Source organism: Abramis brama (genome assembly GCF_963993115.1).
Source record: "Abramis brama genome assembly, chromosome: 18".
NCBI lineage: Eukaryota > Metazoa > Chordata > Actinopteri > Cypriniformes > Leuciscidae > Abramis > Abramis brama.
In genome coordinates, this window is record NC_139980.1 from 24,513,248 (window position 1) to 24,536,196 (window position 22,949).

At 36.3% G+C, this 22,949-nt stretch overlaps 2 protein-coding genes across 3 annotated transcripts; one reads left to right on the forward strand and one right to left on the reverse strand.

Moving 5' to 3' along the window:
- The first annotated feature begins 437 nt into the window (after positions 1 to 437).
- Positions 438 to 9,533, forward strand: mcm3 (minichromosome maintenance complex component 3). The gene is made up of 17 exons (XM_084090425.1): positions 438 to 617; positions 792 to 904; positions 1,133 to 1,341; positions 1,431 to 1,561; positions 1,830 to 2,068; positions 2,189 to 2,297; positions 2,450 to 2,603; positions 4,433 to 4,564; positions 5,629 to 5,837; positions 6,105 to 6,279; positions 6,523 to 6,646; positions 7,220 to 7,370; positions 7,486 to 7,626; positions 7,804 to 7,916; positions 8,182 to 8,267; positions 8,577 to 8,661; positions 8,844 to 9,533. Exons 1-17 carry the CDS (start codon positions 543 to 545, stop codon positions 9,040 to 9,042), a joined length of 2,445 nt encoding a protein of 814 aa, XP_083946551.1. The 5' UTR covers positions 438 to 542; the 3' UTR covers positions 9,043 to 9,533.
- Positions 9,534 to 15,597: 6,064 nt separating this feature from the next.
- On the reverse strand, positions 15,598 to 20,871 carry stmn4 (stathmin-like 4). Of its 2 annotated transcripts, none has more exons than XM_084090486.1 (6): positions 20,740 to 20,871; positions 19,351 to 19,406; positions 18,407 to 18,502; positions 18,061 to 18,263; positions 17,792 to 17,983; positions 15,598 to 16,835 (listed from the first exon to the last, which is right to left on the reverse strand). In XM_084090486.1, exons 2-6 carry the CDS (start codon positions 19,361 to 19,363, stop codon positions 16,776 to 16,778), a joined length of 564 nt encoding a protein of 187 aa, XP_083946612.1. In that variant the 5' UTR covers positions 19,364 to 19,406; positions 20,740 to 20,871; the 3' UTR covers positions 15,598 to 16,775. The 2 variants fall into 2 exon arrangements, with proteins under 2 accessions (XP_083946612.1, XP_083946611.1); XM_084090485.1 differs by having other exon boundaries at positions 18,061 to 18,266.
- Positions 20,872 to 22,949: the final 2,078 nt, after the last annotated feature.

Genomic DNA, 22,949 nt, shown 5'->3' on the forward strand with positions numbered 1-22,949 from the left:
AGATGTGTATTTTACTCTATGTATTTTGTGTATAACATAATTTTGTGACTTTTCTTTTCCTCGGCTCTGTATCATATCTCGATAGGCAGGGAAGTAAAATGCTTTGATATGATGTTGAATACATTGTACATTTAATTTACAGACTGTCTGAGTAGCAACCGTGACTTCAAATGTGCACAAGATAAAGGAGCAAACAGCATGGACTCATGTTTGTTGTCTTCAACGACCATTATTTGCCACAACAGCTCCTCCGAGTCCCCATACGCTTCGTCTGAAGTTGTGTACGCATGCGCAGCACCGGTGCTCTTTTCGCGCGAAACACTCAAGAGGGCCGGGCGAATCTTCACGCTATGGATTTGATTGGACGCCGCAACCCAAAAGACAGAATATTTTAATAAGTCACGGGTGTGTTGACCAATCAGCGGTCGGATTCCACAGCGAGAGAAGCCTGTTGGCGCGAAAAGACACACAACAGTGCTGCGATCGACACGAGGTGTTCTGCACTGAGTATTTCTTAACATTTTTAGAAGCTATATACAAAAATGGCTGCTGAAGTTTTGGACGACCAGGAACTGAGAGAGGCGCAAAGGGATTATCTGGATTTTCTTGACGATGATGTAAGCATAACGCATGTATTATATACTTATTACATGTTACATTATTGAAGTTAATGTGTCTTATAGGAACAAAGGCCCACTCTCATAAACCATAATGTAACTTACTTTAAACTTTTTTTCGTGGGTATTTTTGCTCATGTTTACAACTTTTTCTTGGGCTTTTACCTTTTTCAGCAAGACCAGGGCATCTATCAGAGCAAAGTACGACAGATGATCAGCGAAAACAAATCCAGGCTCATTGTGAACCTCAACGACCTGCGCCGCCGCAACGAAAAGCGAGCAGCCAAGTGTGTTTAACCTTTTTTCATTTCCCTCTCCCTTACTTAAACTTTACAGTGTACACATGCATAATTGAACTAGGCCTACATTACAGTATATATAAATATACAGTATTGTCATGCATGTTAACTATAAATATATGTATTCCATATTAAATTGCACTGAAAATACAGTTTAACATTATAATGTAAAGTGTGACAATGTTTTAATTGAAATGAACAATCTCTGGTCCTCAGGTTGCTGAACAATGCTTTTGAAGAGCTCGTGGCATTCCAGCGTGCCCTGAAAGATCTGGTGGCTTCAATAGATGCCACTTACGCCAAGCAACACGAAGAGTTCTTCGTAGGCCTGGAGGGCAGCTTCGGCAGCAAACACGTCTCCCCTCGAACCTTGACCTCTCGTCTGCTGGGTAGCATGGTGTGTTTGGAGGGCATTGTCACTAAATGTAAGTCCAAGCCTTTTTATGTGCATTTTAAAGATTTGATATTTTGCATGTCATGGACAGTGAATTGATCAGATTTTCTGTATTCACAGGCTCTTTGGTGCGTCCCAAAGTAGTACGCAGTGTGCACTACTGCCCAGCCACTAAGAAGACTATGGAGCGCAAATACACAGACATGACCTCTCTTGAAGCCTTCCCATCAAGTGCCATTTACCCCACCAAGGTACAACTTAGATTAGTGGAATTGTGCAAAGATGTTGAGACCAGAATATGACTGAGAATCACCTTGCGAAATAGGCAGCTGTTTATTATTATAAGATCCGTTTATATTCTGTGAGAGAAATAGTATATTATAAAGACAACAATGTCAAATTATTTTAATTGTTAATACCACACTTACTATTTCTCTCAGTGTCAAATTGTTTTAATAACAACAGCAACAGTAATAATTATTATTATTAATGCTCTGTGTCTATATTTGATCCATTCAGGACGAGGAGAACAATCCGCTGGAGACTGAGTTCGGTCTGTCTATCTATAAGGACCATCAGACCATCACAGTGCAGGAGATGCCAGAGAAAGCCCCTGCCGGTCAGCTGCCCCGCTCTGTGGACATCATCCTGGACAATGACCTGGTGGACTGTGTAAAGCCAGGGGACCGCGCGCAGGTGATCGGGACCTACCGCTGCCTGCCCGGCAAGAAGGGCGGCTTCACCTCGGGCACCTTCAGGTACAGCTGCACCAGCTGCGGTTCAATTGTTTTGGCATATTATTATAGCATTACTATTATTAATAATACTATTTATGTCAAAGCCTTAATATATCTTGTTCCCCATGTGTGTTTGTTCAGGACCATCATGATCGCCTGTCACGTCAAACAGATGAGCAAAGAAGTCGATCACTACTTCTCTGCAGATGATGTAGCCAAGATCAAGAGCTTCTGCAGATCTCGCTCAAAGGTAAGAGGATGGGAGTGTTTTTGAATGGAAGTTTCAGCTGAATTTAACTAGTTGGATTGCATTCAAGTTTTGGACACATTTTTGTGAAGTGAACTTTATGAAGTTATTATATGTGTATGTTCTCCTAATATGAAGTCTTTCTTCTCCTTTAGAACTTGTTTGATCAGTTGGCTCGGTCACTGGCCCCCAGTATTCATGGTCATGAGTACATAAAGAAGGCCATCCTGTGTATGCTTCTAGGAGGGGTGGAGAAGGTTTTGGAGAACGGCTCTCGCATTAGAGGAGATATCAACTTACTTCTCATTGGTATTGGCCTGCTTAGATTTGCACAGATAATGAGCAAATTTTGTATATAAATCGAGAACTACTTTTTTGTTACTATATAAATCGCAAGTAGACTCAGATGAAATCTGCTTTTTTTGGGGCCATTTTCTGTAGACATCTATTGATAGGCATTTTTTATATCATATAAACTTTATAAGTAACAATACTAGGGCTGGTCCGAATACCATTTTTTGAGCTTCGAAGCTTCGGTAGTAATGAACATCGAATATTCGAAGCTTCGGAGAGAGGGGGCTGAACATATTCTTCTCTCTAATAAAGGCAGGAATCTCTATGTGTCTGTATGTCCGTTTGCATAATTATTATTTCGAGAACCGTTCATCCAATCGACTTCACACGGGAGTGCAGTGTCGCATTTGGTGCAATATAGATGGACACGCGAGACGACACATTCAGAATTTAAACTTTTAGTAAACTACAGAACAGCGCGAGTGGGAAGCGGCGTGCCTCACGCGGGCAGGGCTTATATTCTCCGAAAACGGACACTGCACTAGTGATATAAAACCATAGACTGTAAAAAATATAAAACGCACACACACAGGTCTGTTAAATTAAGCAATACTTTTAAGGTAATATTTTTCTGACTAACAAATTGCTGACACAGTAAAGGGTAGCCTAGATTTAAAAAAAAAAAAAAATGTAAATAAAGAAAAACGAAATTTAAATAAAGAAAAAATGAAATTTAAATAAAGAAAAAACGAAATTTAAATAATGAAAAACTAAATTTAAATAAAGAAAAACGAAATTTAAATAAAGAAAAACGAAATTAAGTTAAATTAAAAACGAGATTAATTTAGATTGATAATAACAGGTAAAAAGGCTAATACATTTTGTTTCTATTATTCTATTTTCCACAATGTCAAAGCAACGCAGCTTAACCCAAAACACAAGCACTTCGGTCCATACAAACTCTGCTGTTCTACTCTAGTCAGAGAACACTCCCGTCGGTTCTATTTCTAGCATGCACGTTTTCCGCGTGGTTCGAGCCGCGCCTGAGACGCGTGTCTCACGCAGGCAGTGTGCAAACTCCAACCTGTTAACATGGGAGCCGAAATAAAAACGGACACGCCACGCAGCCAGTGAGTCGCCGGCCTTATTCAAGCGCGAATGAGAACCGTTTCGCGGGGGATCCAGGTATGCAAAAAAACAAAAAAAACCCTGAATATTCGAATGTCAAATTTTCAAATCGAATACCAACCCACCGAACGATTATTCGAATATTCGAATATTCGGGTCCAGCCCTAAACAATACATATATGATATGTAATAATTTTAAGTTGAAAACATATGGAGGATCTAGACCAAGCGTTTCAAACTTTTTGCCCCAAACTTGTGAGTTCCCCCTTCCTATAAGACCCATTCATATTCTGTGGGAGAAATAGTAAGCATGATAAAATAAAGACAACAATGTCATTGTAATTATTATTATAAATATTATAATATTATAAATATATTATTTATTTTTAAAAGGCCAGTAAATTTTAAAAAGGCCAGTAAAAATGCTGTTGAACTTGCAGTTCTTCAAGATCCACCAGATGCCGCCATTTATCAGTTTCCTGGATTTCATTTTTTTAATAAATGATTCAGACAAATGTGAATGTCTTCTTAATAATATCTGAACTGATTTTGCGGAAAAACCTGCAGAATGGATTTAAAAAATGTATTTATTGAAAAAAAATCGAGAGGATTATTCTCTTATTGGCAGCCTCAAACATAATCAATTTAGCCAAAATGCTTAGTAAATGAATGCATTAGATGTGTTTCATTTCTGCATAAATTTCTCTATTTCCTAGGTGACCCGTCAGTGGCCAAGTCTCAGCTGCTCCGGTACGTTTTGCACACTGCGCCTCGTGCCATTGCCACCACAGGCCGAGGCTCATCAGGTGTAGGTCTGACTGCAGCCGTCACCACTGACCAAGAGACAGGTACTGCGTTTCACACACACCATCAAGCCAAGAATCCATAGGTTCATTAATACAGGGCTGCCAACTCTCACGCATTGAGCGTGAGACTCACGCAATTGACACTTTTCACACGCTCTCACGCCACACATCCATTTTCTCACGCACAGAAAAATTGCGGAGCAAAGAGGTACTTTTAATATTAAACTAATTCTCAGCTCTTAGATTCCGTCAATTTTATTACGAAATTCAGACAAAAATACGTTTGGCGCTTGTAAATGTGACGTGACAGATCGCTGAGCGCCTCAGTTCAAGTGCATGAACCGATCATCTGTTACTTTTTTATTTAAAGATGCAGTACAACTTACCGAAAGTATACATAATATCGACCAATTAGTGTTTTTCAACCACGGAAAGAGGTCAGTATTACAGCAGGAGAACAATTATGTCACATAACGTTACATTTACCTCAGGAAAGCCATTTAATGACCATACACCATAGCATGTTAATTGAATAGAAATAATAGCTAGAGAGGAGATTTTGCTGAGCACTATATTACATATTTATTATATTTTTACTTATGTCCTTAAATAATTGTTATTATAACAAAAACTGCATTATATTTAATTTAATTTGTTATTTTTAATCTTTAATAATACCAGCAGATTGGGACCTCTATGTTTACAGCATTAGGTGAGATTATTTTTTTAAATAAAATTTAAAATAAACATGTATCCAAATTAGTCAATATTGAATCAAAATCAGAATCAAATCACAAGAATGGAATTGAAATCTTGAAATTTTTGTCAAGCAATAATAAAAACTGTATCCTACCAGTCAGTGTACAATGTAAACATTGTAACATGTTGTCACTAAACTTATTCTATTTAGTTACCAAATGTTTTGACAATCACAATTACACTTATTGTGATGCAATATTTGTTTTAACATACCCCCCCCCCCCCCCCCCCCCAAAAAAAATCTCACTCCAAGCTAAACTCAAAAGTTGGCAGCCCTGTTAATAACAAGTTTGCCCATTTCAGAGTTTTGTTTGTTCTTTTAATATTAAGTTGTGTCTGTCCCTCAGGTGAGCGTCGTCTCGAGGCTGGTGCCATGGTTTTGGGGGATCGCGGGGTGGTCTGCATTGATGAGTTTGATAAAATGTCAGATATGGATCGGACTGCTATCCATGAGGTCATGGAACAGGGCCGCGTCACCATCGCCAAGGCCGGCATCCATGCTCGACTCAATGCCCGCTGCAGCGTCCTGGCAGCTGCCAACCCCGTCTATGGCCGAGTAAGTGCTTCAGTTGGTGTTCGTAAAATTTGAATCTGTGAGTAATCCGTATCTGTGCGTCATTTCATAATGTTATTCTTGATAAATATACAGTGTAGTTCAAGAAATCACCCAGACAGCAACACAGTGTCGGCACAGATCCGGCCCACATTTGGTACACATTGATTCCACACGTACCAGATGTGGGCCGGATCTGGGCCGACACTTTAGCCGTGTTTTCTTTTCCTAGCGTTTCATGTTTATGATTTTGTCTCTCTTCATCTGCAGTATAATCAGTATAAGACCCCCATGGAGAACATCGGCCTGCAGGACTCGCTGCTGTCTCGTTTTGATTTGCTCTTCATCATGCTGGATCAGATGGACCCAGAGCAGGACCGTGAGGTGTCCGACCACGTCTTGCGCATTCACCGCTACAGGGATCCACATGAGCAGGAAGGAGCAGGTACAAGCTGATAGATAGCATTTTATACTATATATTTCGTGTCAAGTGTGTCACTTCTGTGTCTGTCGCTAACACCAAAAAGAGTTAGATAAAAATGGAATAGGAGGAAGTATTTTAACATCAAAAGCTTCACACTTCAGATTTGTCTGTGGAATAAAACGTGATATATTCTGTATTAGGAAAGAATCATGTTGAAAGTTTTGTGTTGTGTTTATTTAACTCGCGTGTGTTTGTGTGTTTCAGCTTTAGCTCTTGGTGGTGCGATCGATGCATTGGCCACTGAAGACCCTAATGTAGTTCAGGAGGAAGAAGAGGAACTACAAGTGTATGAGAAACACAATCCACTTCTCCATGGCAGCAAAAAAAAGTATGAAGTGCCGTTTTTTCTTTTCTTTTTTTTCTCTCTAATGCAAATCACCAATGTTAATTCAGCTCAGATTATGTCTGCTTTATAATATTACCATGTGCCTTCAATAATGATTTGATATTTGAATAGGGTTGCTATGTTTTGCTTTTCTAAGATACTTTTACCCTACCGTTCAAAAGTGTAGGGTTGGTAAGATTTTTAAAATGTTTTTGAAAGAAGTCTCTTATTTATTTGATCATAAATACAGCAAAAACAGTAATGTTGTGGAATAGTATTACAATTTAAATACATTTTTATTTTTATATATTTTAAAATGCTGTTTATTTAATGATTTCCGCATCATTATTCCAGTCTTCAGTGTCACATGATCCTGCTGAAATTATTCTAATATGCTGATTTGATGCTCAAGAAACATTCCTGGGTTTTTTTCACTGTTGTGCTGCTTAATATTTTTGTGGAAACCGTGATATATTTTTTCATACTTTTTGGATGAATAGCAAGTTCAAAAGAATCTTTTCTTACACATATGAACACCCCATTATTATACAGCTAAATGTTTATTGTGTTTTTCAGGGACAGAGTGTTGAGTAAAGCGTTCATGAGGAAGTACATCCACATTGCCAAGGCTCTTTCTCCTGTTCTGACTCAAGATGCAGCCAATCACATTGCAGAGGAGTACTCGAGACTGCGCAACCAGGAGCAGCTCGGCTCTGACATTGCACGGGTAAATACAGACACATTTTCTAACTAGTCTTTTTGCTGGTCAGGTATTAGTAAATGAAGTTCTTATGCTGTAAGATAACTCATTTGAAGAACCTATGCTGTGTTTTGTCCCTCAGACGTCACCGGTCACCGCTAGAACCCTGGAGACATTGATCCGTCTTTCTACAGCTCACGCCAAAGCTCGCATGAGCAAAGTTGTGGAACTGTTGGACGCAGAAATTGCTGTGGAGCTTGTGCAGTTTGCCTATTTCAAGAAGGTTTGTTTGTTAATATAGCTTATAGCTCATTGGTCACATTTGTTTGTTTACATTGGTGTTTTAAGATACAAGTTTTTACTTTTTATTATAGTACTTCCATCAGTGGCTGATTTTAATTCATTAGAAATTTTCTATCAATTAAATGAATATCTTTTACCCTCATTTCCCATTCCTCAGGTTTTGGAGAAGGAACGTAAACGTTCTAGAAATGGGGGGCAGGACGCAGACTCAGAGGATGAGGAGGAAGATGAGAATGAAGCACAAGAAACACCTCAACCACAGAGAAAAAGGTCTAGTGTTATTCACAATAGCATGACAAAGTCGATTTTTATGAATTTTCCAAGCTATAAATAGTCTGGGGTTGGTAAGTTTATTTTAATTTTTTTATGTTACATTATAGATGTCTTTACTGCCACTTGATTTCTTTAAAAAAAAATCTTACTGACTCCAAACAGTGGGGTATTCATTATTAAAATCATGATTCCTTTGCAAAATTGTTAGTTTACAGTGTTTTGTAACAATTTCTAACCCTAAACTTTTTTTTTTGTCCTGTAGGAGGCGCCATTCTGAGCGCAGACCATCTCAGGGCAGTGAGTCATATGACCCTTATGACTTTGATACTGAGACTGACATACCACAAAGTAAGAAAAACCAACAACAGGCATTTTATATATATTATAATAAATAAGTTAAATTAATCCTAAAATAAATATCTCACATTATTAAAAAAAGAAATATATTCGAACAAAAAACAAACAAATGTTTTAAAATATAAGTTAAATTGGGATAAATTAATTATAGATCTTTTAAAAAAAAATTAAGTTATACCATTTCATTATTTCTTTAAAATTTAAACAAGCTTTAAAAAATATTTTTAAGTTAACTATAAAATATTAAGATTTTTACATATAAAATGCACAAATGATTAATAATGTATTTTTTTTCCTCAGTTCAGTCCCCAGCTCCTGCAAGGCAGGGTGAGGAGCCAACGGACACACCTGATCAAAATGGTCACACGGAGTTGTCTGATGACAGGTAGGCGTTCAGGATTTGTCTGCTGAAATTTTCTGTATCACACTCAGCGTTTTCAAAGTGCTGACACGTTCTTTTTGAAGTATTGTGTCTGACTGAGTTCTAAACAGAAACTATCGCTGGCAACTACCGCTGATGCCGTTTGTCTGATGCACAATGTGTGTGTGTGTGTGTGTTTGCTGTAGGTTGAAGGAGTTCAAAACTGCATTGCTGGAGGTGTTCCGCTCTGCTCATGCTCAGTCAGTGGGCATGATCGCTCTAATGGAGAGCATCAACAAGAGCTGCCCATCACCGTTTAATGAAACCGAGGTCCGTGCCGCTCTCGCCCGCATGCAGGACGACAACCAGGTTATGGTGGCTGATGACATCATCTTCCTTATATAAATGTGTTTTCCGGTGAATCTGTTTCAGAAGATATGCAATATGTGTGAAATGTTCATTTTCTAATTCTTATACATGCATACATGCATTTAAACAAAAAAAATGTTATCTCAGACATCATATTGTAAATTTTTCCTTGCTTGTACATGCGTACATATGCATTTAAAAAACAACTCTATTTTATTCTTGCCAAGACATTTTTTTAAAACATGCATTTGTTTCATGTTAATCACTGTTTTTAGACTTGGTTAATGTTCTACAGAAATGTGTTTTCTCTGTTGGTTTAGCTTGGACCAGTTTTTTTTTGTGACAACTTGTAAATAATGATTTGTTGTTAAAAAGATAAGTTTGACATCACTGAAAATGTAAAAAAAAAACCTGGAGATGCCGTTTTCAATCCAGTCTTTACCATATCTCGAACCCATTCCCCCCTTCCCATCCCAATATTTGTCTTTTGTTTATTGCCTCCGTCAATAAAAAGCAAAAAACAAAAACGAATATCTCACTTTTTTTGTCATTGACTGTATTTTTCTACAATATACATAATGTACAAATAGACTACAGATCCAGATCTAGCATTTCATGTAGAGGTTGACCGATAGTGGATTTTACCGATAACGATAGCAAGGTTGGGCCATACTTGCCGATAACCGATTAATCAACCGATAGTTTTTAAAATTGATACTGGATAAAAACAAACAGCACTCCAAGTAAAACAGTGCTGAACTTTATTATAAACATAATAAAACTGTATTGAACCATGAAAACATGCTAAATGAAATAAATATATAATATGAATAAATATTGAAGTCAAATAAAAGACATTCATTCAAACTGAAACAAAAAGTAATACTCTAAATAACAAATAAAACCAGTTACATTCAAAATGTAACTGTTTAACTGTTCTTTTTCAAGCCAACTTAATGAATAAAAAAGTAACAAAATTTGATCGGTATAATATTTGAGCAATACAATTGCACCTTGATCATTCATGTTAGTTTGATTAGTGCATTAACTATGGTTAACAAATAAAAACCTTAATTTAAAAATGTATTAGTACATGTTAATTAACAAATAATGAACAATCCTTATACAGAAGTTATTAACCTTAGTTAATGTTACATATGGAATTTTATTGTAAGTGTTATCATTTCATATAAATCCAAACAGTCATGCTTAAATATCTACTACGCCAGAGCATTGAAATGACATAAATATTAAATGTATAGTCTCACACTTTTGCTTTTATTTTTATAAACACTTGATTATCTAATCAAAATAGCAAAATATGTATTAAAGTGATGATGAAAAAATAACCGAAATCGAATGCTTTTCTGATTTATGTTTCTGTCGGCTGTATGAACATATCAGTTTGCTATCTTACGTCTCTAGCTTTAAATATGCAACTTCTCTGCATATTAAATGCATAAAAGTGAGCAGCTGGATATAAACTAATGTAAATAGAGGTAACAATTGTGACATTAAACATTCGGGTCGGACTTTTATTTTTGTCAGTGTTTTAACCGCTTGAGGTACTACTAATGTTAGCGTCCTCTCAGCCTTGAAGGCAAACAAACATACTGTTGTGCTGTTCTTTCTCTACTAATGCAGCATTTAGTCAACAAATTAATCACTTTATAATGATATGACAAAATGTATACTGTATACATAGGCTACCTTTTAGCTGTCGGTGCTTTAAACGCGCATCTGATGTCAGCGCTCTCCACGCAGCGTGTGCTCTCAGTGCAGCACGCAGCATCACGTGTCGAAATAAACAACACGAGGCATCAGCCATAGTTTTTATTACACCTCTAGAGGCCGCTCTTGTACTGCATGATGCCAGCAGACCCGTCTCAGCTCTCTCTTACAGCTCTCTCTTGTAATGAATGACAGCGCGCGCTTCTCAGCTGCTCCAGCAATGGACGCAACCAGGAAAAACTATCGGTATGTATTTTTGCCGATAACGATAGTTCCACCAATCAACTATCGGTGCCGATTAATCGGCAAAACCGATGAATCGGTCGACCTCTAATTTCATGAATCTCTGCTCTTTTGCGTAACACCAGAAAGCCACATAACCTCAAGCTAGTCATGCTTCAGACATTCCAAGTCATTATAGCTACTGTTTGCCACATTGCCCTTTCAGTGTCTGTGCCATTATGACTGGATTGTCTCATAGATGTAGAGCAAATGATGATTTAAATGCAAAGTGCAGCTCCTCATTTATAAACCTTTCTACTTGAGCATGCAGAGATGCATCTTATTGCTGTCCAGCTTCCCAGTTCCTCAGAACTGGTGATCTTAACTTTTTTTTGCATGGGAGCTGGAGAAATGGTTGCAATAAAATATGTTCTCATTACATTGTAAACAGAATTATGGTTTCCTGATATACTGTAAAGGCACAGACCACTCAAAAATGAAAATTCGGTCATCATCATCGTTCCAAACCTGATGACTTACCTTCTCATTCAGAACACAAAATATTTTGAAGAACATTTAAAACCAAACCCCATTGACTTCCATTATATGGACAAACAGATGATATGAAGGTTTGAAATGAGGGTAAGAAAATGAGGTTACACTTTATTTTAAGGTGTCATTGTTACAGTGTAATTATATATTGAAGTACTGAGTAATAATAATTAACTACATGTACTTACTATAGGGTTAGGGTAGGATTAGGTTTTGGTTGAGGGTTAGTTGCATGTAATTATGCATAATTTACGGTTATTGCTATGGCAAGTACATGTAACATATGTAAGAAGGACACTGTAAAATAAAGTGTTACCGAAAATGAATTCTTGTGAAGTTCTTACACCTTTAAACATTGCATTGTTGTTGTTCTCATCTTGTAATTTAATTTCTTTGAATGACTCAGGAGATGTTATCATATGCTTGTGGTCATGTTGGCTGCTGGAACGTACTGTTTCAAGAACCTAGTCAGCACTTCCGTGACCTAAATTGAAATTAGTTGGAGAGTGCAAGAGCATTGCAAGTATCAGTTGGTGTACCTGGGGCAAATTTAACACTGGTTTTCCAACGAGAGCCCTTACATCAAGTGCTCTTAACGTTAGGTAATGAAATAGCTAACATGAAGTAACCATACTTTCACAGCACTAATTAATACTGGTTCGTGTTCATTTCTGTGCACCAATCAGAAGTTTGAAGTTGGCATTTATTTATGTTTTAGAAATAAGTCTCTTATGCTCACCCATGCTGTATTTATTTGACCAAAAATACAGTAAAAACCGTATTATTGTGAAATATTGTTAGAAATTAAAATAATTATTTTAATCTATTTTAAAATGTACTTTATTCATGTGATGGCAAGGCTGAATTTCCAGCATCATTCCTCCAGTTTTCAGTGTCACGTGATCCTTCAGAAATCATTCTATGATGATTTGGAGCTCAAGAAACATTTATCAATTTTGAAAACAGTTGTGCTGCTTAATATTTTTGTGGAAACTGATAGATTTTTTTTTTCAGGATTCTTTGATGAACAGTAAGTTAAAAAAGAACAGCATTTATTTGAAACAGAATTATTTTGAAACATTTTAAATGTCACTTTTGATCAATTTAATGTCCTTGCTGAATAAGAGTATTACTTTTTTACTGACACCAATCAAGTGCATTTATAAATTAACATTAACCCAGATTAATACATTTAGAAATGATGTACATTGTTAATTCATGTTATTAAGATGATGAAATGAAAATTGTCATCATTTACTCACCCTTGAGTTGCTTTAAACCTGTATGAATTTCTTTATGACACAAAAGATATACTGAACTATACCTTTAACTAAAGTTAACAAATTGAACATTATTGTAAGGTGTTAATGTATTAAAGGTGGATGAAGTCGATGTGTTTTTCCAAGAAAGGCATATTCCTGGGTCAACATATTTGGTGGATCCTGGAACAACATTCCTGTCTTAAAAATGTAGTCCTATCCCTACCCATAAACCGAACCCTACCCATAACTTATCCCTAAAATCTGAGGGAAATGATGGGTGAATAACTGACGTAGAAGCACCTAACCCTTGTTGTAAGCCTAAACTTGACAAACTGTAAACTTGTCCCTCAAATCTGATTGGTTATGTGGAACGTTGTTCTAGGATGAACAAAGATGTCGATCCAGGAACATGTTGTACTTGGTGAAACCCTAACCCTAACTCAGGCTCACCCTAAAACAGTAAAGTTCTTGTCAGGTTTTAGATGCAAGATGTTATTCTGTGCAACAAAAAGACGTGTCTAATTTAAATGATAAAATCTGAAGTTTTCCCAGGCCTCTCAATAGACAGTCAAGACACACATAGCGTAGGTTTTGCTGTAAAAGTTTTTTATGTGCATGGCCACAATCAGCATGTATTTGCAGTGCATTAGTTCATATATATATATATGGGTCACTTTGTCTCACATTATCACATATGATCAGCAAAAGCCAGTCTTTTAGAACATTATCGACATATCCTGTTCAAAGCTGTTGACCCATATAAAGTGCATCTCAATGCACTGCTGGTATACAAATTTGTTATTCATAAGTCTACTGATGTGTATGTAGGTGAGACATGAGAGCGTGGGAGGGCACGGAGAGTTGTGTCCGTGTCTGTCAGTCTGATTACAAATTACATGGTGAAAACTGTAGTTACTTAATATAAATGACTAATTTTTCATAATATATTCGGACTAATTTTTGATTTCCTTTGATCAAACTTATTTATCACTTTGAGATTCTTCTAGAAAAAAAGAACTGATGTCACAAAAAGAAATGCATTGCAGGTTGGTCTATGTGTCAGGGAGTTCAGTGATCTGAAGATGACTATCTACTCTGCATTAGTCTCTCTGTCTACGTCAAGATCAGGAAGTTTCTGTCTCTTTCTCACCAGCCCATATAAACAGAAGCAGATTCAGTGCAGTTTGTATTCTGAAGATGCAGCTCTCATTGGTGAGTTAACACCAATTCATTTAACTCTAATTATTCTTTCTATTTCTTTTTCTTTCTTTCTTTCTTTCTTTCTTTCTTTCTTTCTTTCTTTCTTTCTTTCTTTCTTTCTTTCTTTCTTTTCACCAGAGACTAGAACGGTTTTAGGAGATTGTTTTCATTTTGGAGGAGTATAATCTAGATATTATATCTACTTGAAATTTGATCTGCAGGACAACATTTTGTTGTGAGAAAATGTTAATTTCGTTAGTTTTGTTTAGTTCTTAGGATATGCACCACTTCATTTATGTAAATAAAGATGCTTAACTGACATTCAACTCAATAACTATATACATTTTTTAAGCTTTTTCTTTACGAATTTCAATTGTATAGTAAAATTCCATAAAATTGAATTTAATATTCCTTATATATTATTCATATTATGGATTAAGAATTTTAAACGAGTATAAATCTTAATGGAATAAGGGAATGGACCATTTAGTTTAACATAATCTTTTCTTTTTTTAATTTATGAATACGAATCACGTAAACTGAAATGATCCATTACCATGGTCCATTAAGATTTATACAAAATGTTTTATTAAGCTCTAGTTTTCTTTTCTTTTTTACTCGATAAATGTTTTTTGAGTGTGTATATGTCTCATAACATAAGATGTCTAAGGTTAGTCTAAAAAATGGATCTTAAAGATTCACATATAGTTAAGGGCTGAATGCTTTTTTGGGTAAAATGAACAATGTCAAAACGGAAAGTCCAAGAAACACGTGGCAGTACTCTACTCTTTGTCTCCATCTCAGGTTTTCAGAGCTGTGGTGCTGCTTTTCCTGCTTGTCCTTATATTAGGTGTAGAATGCGATTCTTCTGAGAAAAAGCGTAAAAGAAATGGAAATTCAAAACATGTAGGTGCTGGACGTAAAAAGAAAGGACAGTGGGTCGTCCAGGACTCGTCTCTGTACACCTCAATGAGTGCCTCTTTGTCTCCAAGCAGATCTTTGTCACCATGGACATATGAGTGAGTCGTTGTTCATTTTAATCTCGGTTATGTGAATGGTAGCAATGATTTGAAGAAGTTATGGGGAATTTCACTTGAAGGTAGATTGTGATTGACTGATTACACAAAAGGCTGTTCTGTGAATTTTTGTTCCCCCAATTCAGAACTTCCTTTGACGATTCACGAATCCCACAGAAAATCTCTGAGGCAAAATGTGAAAAAAAAGGCTGTATAACTGAAGATGGCGAGGAAGACTTGGGACTGGAATCTAAACCCATCTACTACCAGATCAATGTTCTGAGGAGAGTGAAGGGCAAAAGCGCCACGCAATACGCCCTTAAAGTGGAGACTATCAGTGTTAGTCTAGGCTGTACATGCGTTTTACCCATTGTTGTGCCTCAGAATTAGTTCTTTACTGTACTTTTAATTGTGTACTGCTATACTGTTGTATTAATCTGCCTATAGGTACAGAATAATCTTTTCAGCAGCTTTGTATTTATTGTAATCTCGATTAATAAAATATTATTGTAACATTTATTGACTTTCTTGATAGTTTCACTTTGTAATAGTTTGTTTCAGTGCAATAATTGTATGAATTAGGTAAGAATGCATTAAACAAACCTTCGTTTTAGTTAAGAGAAGCATTTATTTGACTTAGTTTAGAGAATTTAGTCATCTGGAAATTACAAACACAGTGAGCATTTACGTTCCATTTTCTCACAAAATCAGGTCGATTAACATTAATTGTCATCATTGCACATACGACGGCTCTTTTTTGATGCTGCGTACCAACATCAGACTCCTTTGTCTTTGTATAGAACGAGTAAAAGAAACAAGACTATACGGTAAAGCTCAGTGGCATGCCAAAGCAAAGTGCACCATTCATTTCTAAAACGTTCAAACTATTTCCCAAATACAAACCGGATCTTTTTCTCACACCTGAGCGCTTCCATTCTTCATTTTCTGAGATGCCACTATGCGTTTATCTACTGATAAGCGTCAAAATAATAAATAATGAATGAAAAAGCTAAATGTGCTTCTGAGTTGTGCTTAAAGTGTCACTGTGCTCAACTTTTATTCTGTGAGAGGAATATGAGCTTTCAGATTTTATAGGCAAATAATCTAATATTAATTTTATAAAATGTTCACCTTGCATCAACACAGCAGGAAATGTGATAGATAGTGTACCTCTAGCCATCTGATTACTGATGCTTAATAATACATATTGTATAAGCATGCCTGAGGTTCTATGAAACCCTATTGATTATTGAATATTAATTTCAAATGATAATTAGAAAAGCTTTAGCCAAAGCCTCAGTAAATGGCACATGTTTTGGAAAAAGATGCTTTTGTGACTAGATATTTCCATTAGTGAAGGATGACTTTAAGATGTAGTTTAAGTTAACACATTCATCTGCACTGGATATGGAGGTTATAAAAAGCATCTCTTCATCGATTTCACCTCTTGTCCTCCTTTCCAAGTCATTTCAAAAGATCAGTTTGGTATATTCATTCTTCTGCTCTGAAGCAACCTCCTGTCCTCCACCAAGCAACATACCTTTAGTGCACCTTGCATTGCCATCTAGACAATATTTTTTTCGGTTTTTAATAACATTAAGTAGCTTTGATGTTGTTAATCCCCACAAAAGCTTGGTGTGTAGCAAATTGTCATTATCGATGTCCAATATGTCCCCTTTTTGAGATGTATTGGCTACCATTTGTTTTATTTTCTCTTCACCAGTTTCATCTCCATATCTTTTCCCCTTGACTATAGCCACAGCAGTCCTGCGCAGCAGGCGCTCCTCTACCGGCAGGCCTCCTCTTTCAGCTCTTTGTTCTTCCTCACCTCCTCTGCGTGTTTGTCCTAAATTGACACACAAAAGAAAACTTACTCGATCTGTGTTTATGCATGTATTAGTGTGACTGAGTGAAGCAAAATACAACAACATAAACAAGTGTGGAAACTATCCACCCCATGCTAATGCAATATTCATACTGATTCTATAGTTAGACTCGGAAGGGACTCAAAAGCACAAAGGCCAGGAAAGCACAAAATGTGTAATCACCACATACATATCATTTCTGAATTATTCTAATTATACACTGAAGACTAAGTAATGGCAGCTGAAAATTCAGCTTTGCCATCACAGGAATAAATTATATTTAAAAATTTATTAAAATGGAAAACAGTTAATTTAAAATATTACTGTTTATATATATATATATATATATATATATATATATATATATATATATATATATATGAAGAGTTCAGATGCAAAAGCCTCTAAGTGCCATCTGAAATTTTCTTCTAGAATGATCATTTTTATCAAGCTCGTATATTTAAGTTCAGTAATTTCACTTAAATGACAATTAATAGGTCATTTTCATTGCCATTTAAGTCAAATTACTGAACTTAAATATACGAGCTTGATAAAAATGATCATTCTAGAAGAAAATTTCAGATGGCACTTAGAGGCTTTTGCATCTGAGCTCTTCATATATATATATAAATGCAGCCTTGATGAGAATAAGATACTTAACATAAAAAAGGTATCTATCCCAAACCTTTGAATGGTAGAGAACAAAAAAAAATAAATTGTTTAAAAGTATTTTCTTAATTTTTAGCTTTTTAGCTTAACAAACTAATAAAATACATTTCCACTCAGAGCAAATCTTTAAAGTCACGCCCTAAAGTCCCTTAAATCCTGTTTCCCTATGAAATATGTCTCATTATGAAAGTAAAATGGGTTGTAAACAGCCATTCACATATAATGAAGTACTCAAGTATACTTTACATCCTTGTCAGTTAGTCTGTACCTTTTCCTGTAGTCTCTCCAGCATGGCAGCAAGCAAAGCCTCACGGTTCTCTTTGATGGCTTCCATCTTCTGCTCCAGCTTTTCTTTAGCATTCTTAATGAAGTTGTTGTTCTCCTCAAATGCCTTCTGGATGACCTCTCTCTCATGCTCCCTCTTCTCAGCAAGATGCTTTAACATCTCGGCCTCCTGAAACTGGAGAGAATACAGTTTAAGCATCAAAATCAGACCAAAGAGAGTGACGGTTTGGGTATGTGAGTGTAAATTCCAACCTTCCGCCTCTCCTCAGCGGCTTCCAGTTTCTTCTGGATCTCCTCCAGTGAGGGGTCCTTACGCTGGGGCATGGAAGTGTTAAGCTCAGGCACGCCGTCAAAAGAGGGAGGTTTCAGGATCACCTCAAATGCCTGGCCCGAGGCACGCTTGTTCAGCTCAATGACCTCCATATCTTTGATCACACACCAGTTGAGATCCACTGCTTCTTTAAGAATGATCACATAGAGTACTTACTGTGAGCAAAATGTATCAAGTCTTCATTATATTTATGCTCACTGCATTTTAGTGGTAGAGATGTGTTTATAAAATAGAAACACAGATGAGTAATGTTTTATTTATATTTACCCTCAGCCTTGTATGTGGGATTTTCTGCATTGTTTGAGTTGATGCAGGAGCACAGAAGTGACACTAGAGGGAGCTCCTTCACCTTGTCTCGATATGCTGTGTGGGGAAAAGTCAGGTAAATATAAAATTCCTCGTAAATATAAACAAAAGCCTGCATTCTCTTCAATCATACTTGATTGGTGCAGAAAAGTACACATTTCAAAACAATCTCATTAAAAGCATCTGTAAGCAATTGCATATAAAATGTATAAACTAGGCTACCTGAAAGATTTCACTTTGAATTAACCATAGGGTAAAGTAAAGCATCATTCCCAGGGATTGCTTGAACTGCTAAAATGTATTCAATCTAGGCTACCTTTAACACAATGTAAGTCGCTATGGATAAAAGCTTATGGAAATGTATAAGTGTAATATAAACAGAACAATGGAATTCTTTTTTATTTCGTCCATTTGCAATTACAAACATAAGCGCGTTAGAAAACCTGAAGACGGCTCTCTGATAAACCCAACCAATCACGTGATTTTGGGGGCGGAACTAGGGGTCTGCTCGACCAATGGGAGTCTGAGGGAGCGTTTGGGAAACCTGTTTGGAGACAGGTTTATTTAAAATAAATTGAACATTTTTACATAATTTAAAAATAATATATATTTTTTTAGATTTAAACCTGCTTCAAATATGCATGATATTTTTTTGAAGTGTACAACTTTGGCAAACTAAATTTACATTTTAATTATCTTTTTTTTTATGTCCGATACTCTGATTAAGTTAATCATAATAATTGAAATGTATTAAAAGCAGTTTCTCCTAGTTTCTCTAAAAACATTTAAACCAAGCACCTGTGTTAACATTTCAGAACAAAAATCATACCCTGTGCCTTCAAATATTGATTTTGACAATGTGGGCTTTGGTGTTTGAGAATCAGGGCTGACTTTTTGTAGCTTACCTGCCAAGGTCATGTTTATGCAGTATTGCGTGTCGCTTACAACCCTTCGCTCTGTCCTGTTTAGAGAGAGAGAGAGAGAGAAAGAGAGGATTAGGAAAGAGTGTGTGTTTTTAGTTTACTGGCCACAAGGATAAATCCCTCTGGCCTCAAGTAAATGTTCTGAAACATCAGAATTATAAAATAACTCAAATAAATCCCATTTAATTAATACACTAATGTCTCATACTTTCAAGAAGAATATGTGAAATGCAGATCCATTGTTCATGAGATGTGTCTAAAAGGCGCTTGTTGTGATGTGGCGGGACACTTGGTGAGAGAGGAGCATGAATTTAGATGAGGGGCAGCAGGGAGTGTCACGCACAATCTCTGTATTGTTACTCTGCCTGAAAGCTGCCACTTATCAGTATACAAGACAATTTTAGAAAGCATAACAAACATTAAACATTACATAAATCCTAAAACTAAAATACCAGATAAGATCTTAAATGCCCAAACTGATACCAGCCCAGATGACATTTCATACCAGGTATTAGATGGAAGGACACAGTGATGCTTTGTTCAGCTTGGGGAGCACTAAAACCTAAAGAGATAGTTGCCTGGGCGGTCACCGGGTGGTGGTGTATGTCTGCCTCAATCTATAATCATGAGCAAAACTGGCATGGATGGACCCCTATGGAGAGACACCACTGAGAGAGCAGCATTGCCCTGCCCTTTTCATACGTACAGCTACTTTTGTCTATACACACTTATTAGCATTTGGATTAACAGCCCCTTACTGCACGTATAGCTGCATATTTACAGCTTATTAGTTGTTACAGAAGCAGATACCTGTTTATACCTTCAATATTATATATTATATTCTCACATCACCGTTACAAAACAAATTCATGACTCCTTTACATAACTGTTATAACTGTTAAATGGCATACGTGCATAATGTCAGGCTAAACACAGGAAAAATAATTTCTCAAATGACTATATTAATACAAAACACAGTAAGTAACAAAATGAATCCAAATCCAACCCTAAAAAACTGCAGTCAATGTGTATGTGTGTGAAAGGCTGTTTACTGACTCTTGCCTTTGAATGACATAGCCTAGTGCACCCTTGAATTATGTCATATTTTAACACATTGGTGCATATCTATACACACAGATACAGATGCATTTGCCAATACATTAATTTTCATGCATATAAAAGTTGCTCGGCATACATTATTGATGGCAGACACAGCATGCTGTAAGAACACTGAGTTCCCACTAGACGTCTGATGCGGCACTTTGAATCTTTGAGTCAAAGGTAACCTTTTTAGTAATCAATGTTCAAATCGCAAAAAAAACATCAGAGCACATGCAGCTTCTCATTTGATTTTGTGATGCCCACACTTACCTTTTCTCCTTGATGAGGTGTTGTCCCTGTCTCCCCCCTCTCTCTCTTCTGTCTCTTTCTCTGGTATCCTCTTTTTCACCTCACTCTCTTCTGCTCCTCGGATACAAGAGCTCAGCAGCATCAGCGGCGGCACCCCTCCTATCGCATGACATCATCTTCCAGTGCTGCTATTGGCCGAGGTGAGTGGCAGAGCACGGTGGGCCAGCATTTCTCCATCACAGAGAAGCACGGGCGGGGCGGTGTTAACTCTTTGTGCCTTACTGCAGGTGTCCATGCAAAACAGAAGACAAGTGTTTTCTAACATGTACTGTAGATGACAAGAGAGAGAAGACAAAGATTAGAGTTTACAATATTAATATAATATATAGTACAATAACACTAAGAACTATTATTATTAATAATACAACCAAAGCAATAACAAAAAAAATGTTTAATTTCCCCCCAAATTATATTATATTATATTATATTATATTATATTATATTATATTATATTATATTATATTATATTATATTATATTATATTATATTATACTATACTATACTATACTGTATTGTATTGTATTGTATTGTATTGTATTGTATTGTATTATATTATATTATATTATATTATATTATATTATATTATATTATATTATATTATGCCCCCCACCTGTGGATAAGTGGTTTGGAGAAAAGATTAATTATATATTATATTATATTATATTATATTATATTATATTATATTATATTATATTATATTATATTATATTATATTATATTATACTATATTATATTATATTATATAATATAAATATAATATCTTGAAATGTATTTAGATCAGACATTGCTTTATTATACTATATCCTGTATTTTCATGATGCATAAACTGCATCTGTAAGATTTGTGAACCACCGCCCAGTGTTGCCATGTCTGCTAACAAAACTGGCGCAATGGTCAATCAAAAATAGCCCAAAACTAACCCAATCACACTATAATAAACATAAAACCTCAAAATCTGCCACTCCCAAATAAATATTTTACAGTTGCTGTTTTGCGTTATACACAATATCAACTGAAAAATCACTATATATTAGTAATTATAAACACGTTCTGTTTTCATAAAGGAGCTCAAAGGCTCCCTACCTGTGCCCTCCCTCACAAAACCCATCGTTGTTTTATCATGGGTAGAACGTAAAATAGGTAAAATATTTCAATAGAATCATGTTAGTCAAGTACAATTTATGCAATGTCAAACCTTTAACCCGCTGTAATCAGTTTATAAGAAGCCGAAATATGCGGGAAAATCACAGACTTGGCAACCATGTCACTGCCCCTTCCTCTATTGCTACAGAACTCCCATCACCTCCTAAATGATGTCACCCAGATGTCGGTCCGCAAGGGATGAGCACAACAAGAGAAGCAGACAGAAACAAATGAAAGGGAGTGTCTCTGTACTGTAGGCCTACTGCAATGCAATAGACACAGGATTGTTCTGATACCAGAAAAGATCTTCAGTCATGATGACTGAACACTGTCATAATCATATACACTGTCCAGTCTAGTCATAACCACTGACTGGAAAGAGAAAGAGAGACAGCATCACAATAAGAGATTTGATGATATGATTTAGGCTTTATAACCACCTTTACAGTCTATCCGGGATGTGTACCATGGCCTCAAGTTTTTCGGTATAGTATGGCCCAAACGTATGTAAGACTTTGATGATTACTGTATTTGTAATGAAATATTTAGAAAATAGAAGCACTTTCACTAGCGGTCTTAAACATAAATATATCTTCTCAACATGCCAAGGTCCCCAGAGACTCTTCATTGTAAGCACCACATGTGATTCTGCAGACGTCCCCCAGGTGCTGTCTGTGTATTGATCTAAGGGGAAGGGAATAGTGGAAGCATACTGATTAAGAACCCTTATTAAATCCCACTGAGGTGTAACAGATATTAGACAGTTACTGGAACCACAGTCTCGCTCTATCAGCAATGCACACATCCTCTGCAAGTTGTCTGGGATGAAAAACACCTCATCTTTTGTATTCAAATGCTCAATATTCTATACCTACCTGCATGATTTGCCTTTACATTTCAGCTTCATGTAAGCGCACACCTCTTATGGTTTACTCCAGCACACAAAGCATGACTCACTAAGGTAGAGCTGTGAATACGTCTGACATCATCCTGTGCTTTCTGATGACTTCACCCACACAGATATTGAT

Coding starts and splice junctions, on each gene's coding strand:
- stmn4 (XM_084090485.1), bottom strand. Junction 17,984..18,060: donor CCGCTGAGGAGAGGCGGAAG/GTTGGAATTTAC, acceptor TATTCTCTCCAG/TTTCAGGAGGCCGAGATGTT. Junction 16,836..17,791: donor TGGAGAGACTACAGGAAAAG/GTACAGACTAAC, acceptor GTGTCAATTTAG/GACAAACACGCAGAGGAGGT.
- mcm3 (XM_084090425.1), top strand. CDS start 543: ATGGCTGCTGAAGTTTTGGACGACCAGGAACTGAGAGAGGCGCAAAGG. Junction 905..1,132: donor AACGAAAAGCGAGCAGCCAA/GTGTGTTTAACC, acceptor TCTGGTCCTCAG/GTTGCTGAACAATGCTTTTG. Junction 2,069..2,188: donor TTCACCTCGGGCACCTTCAG/GTACAGCTGCAC, acceptor GTGTTTGTTCAG/GACCATCATGATCGCCTGTC.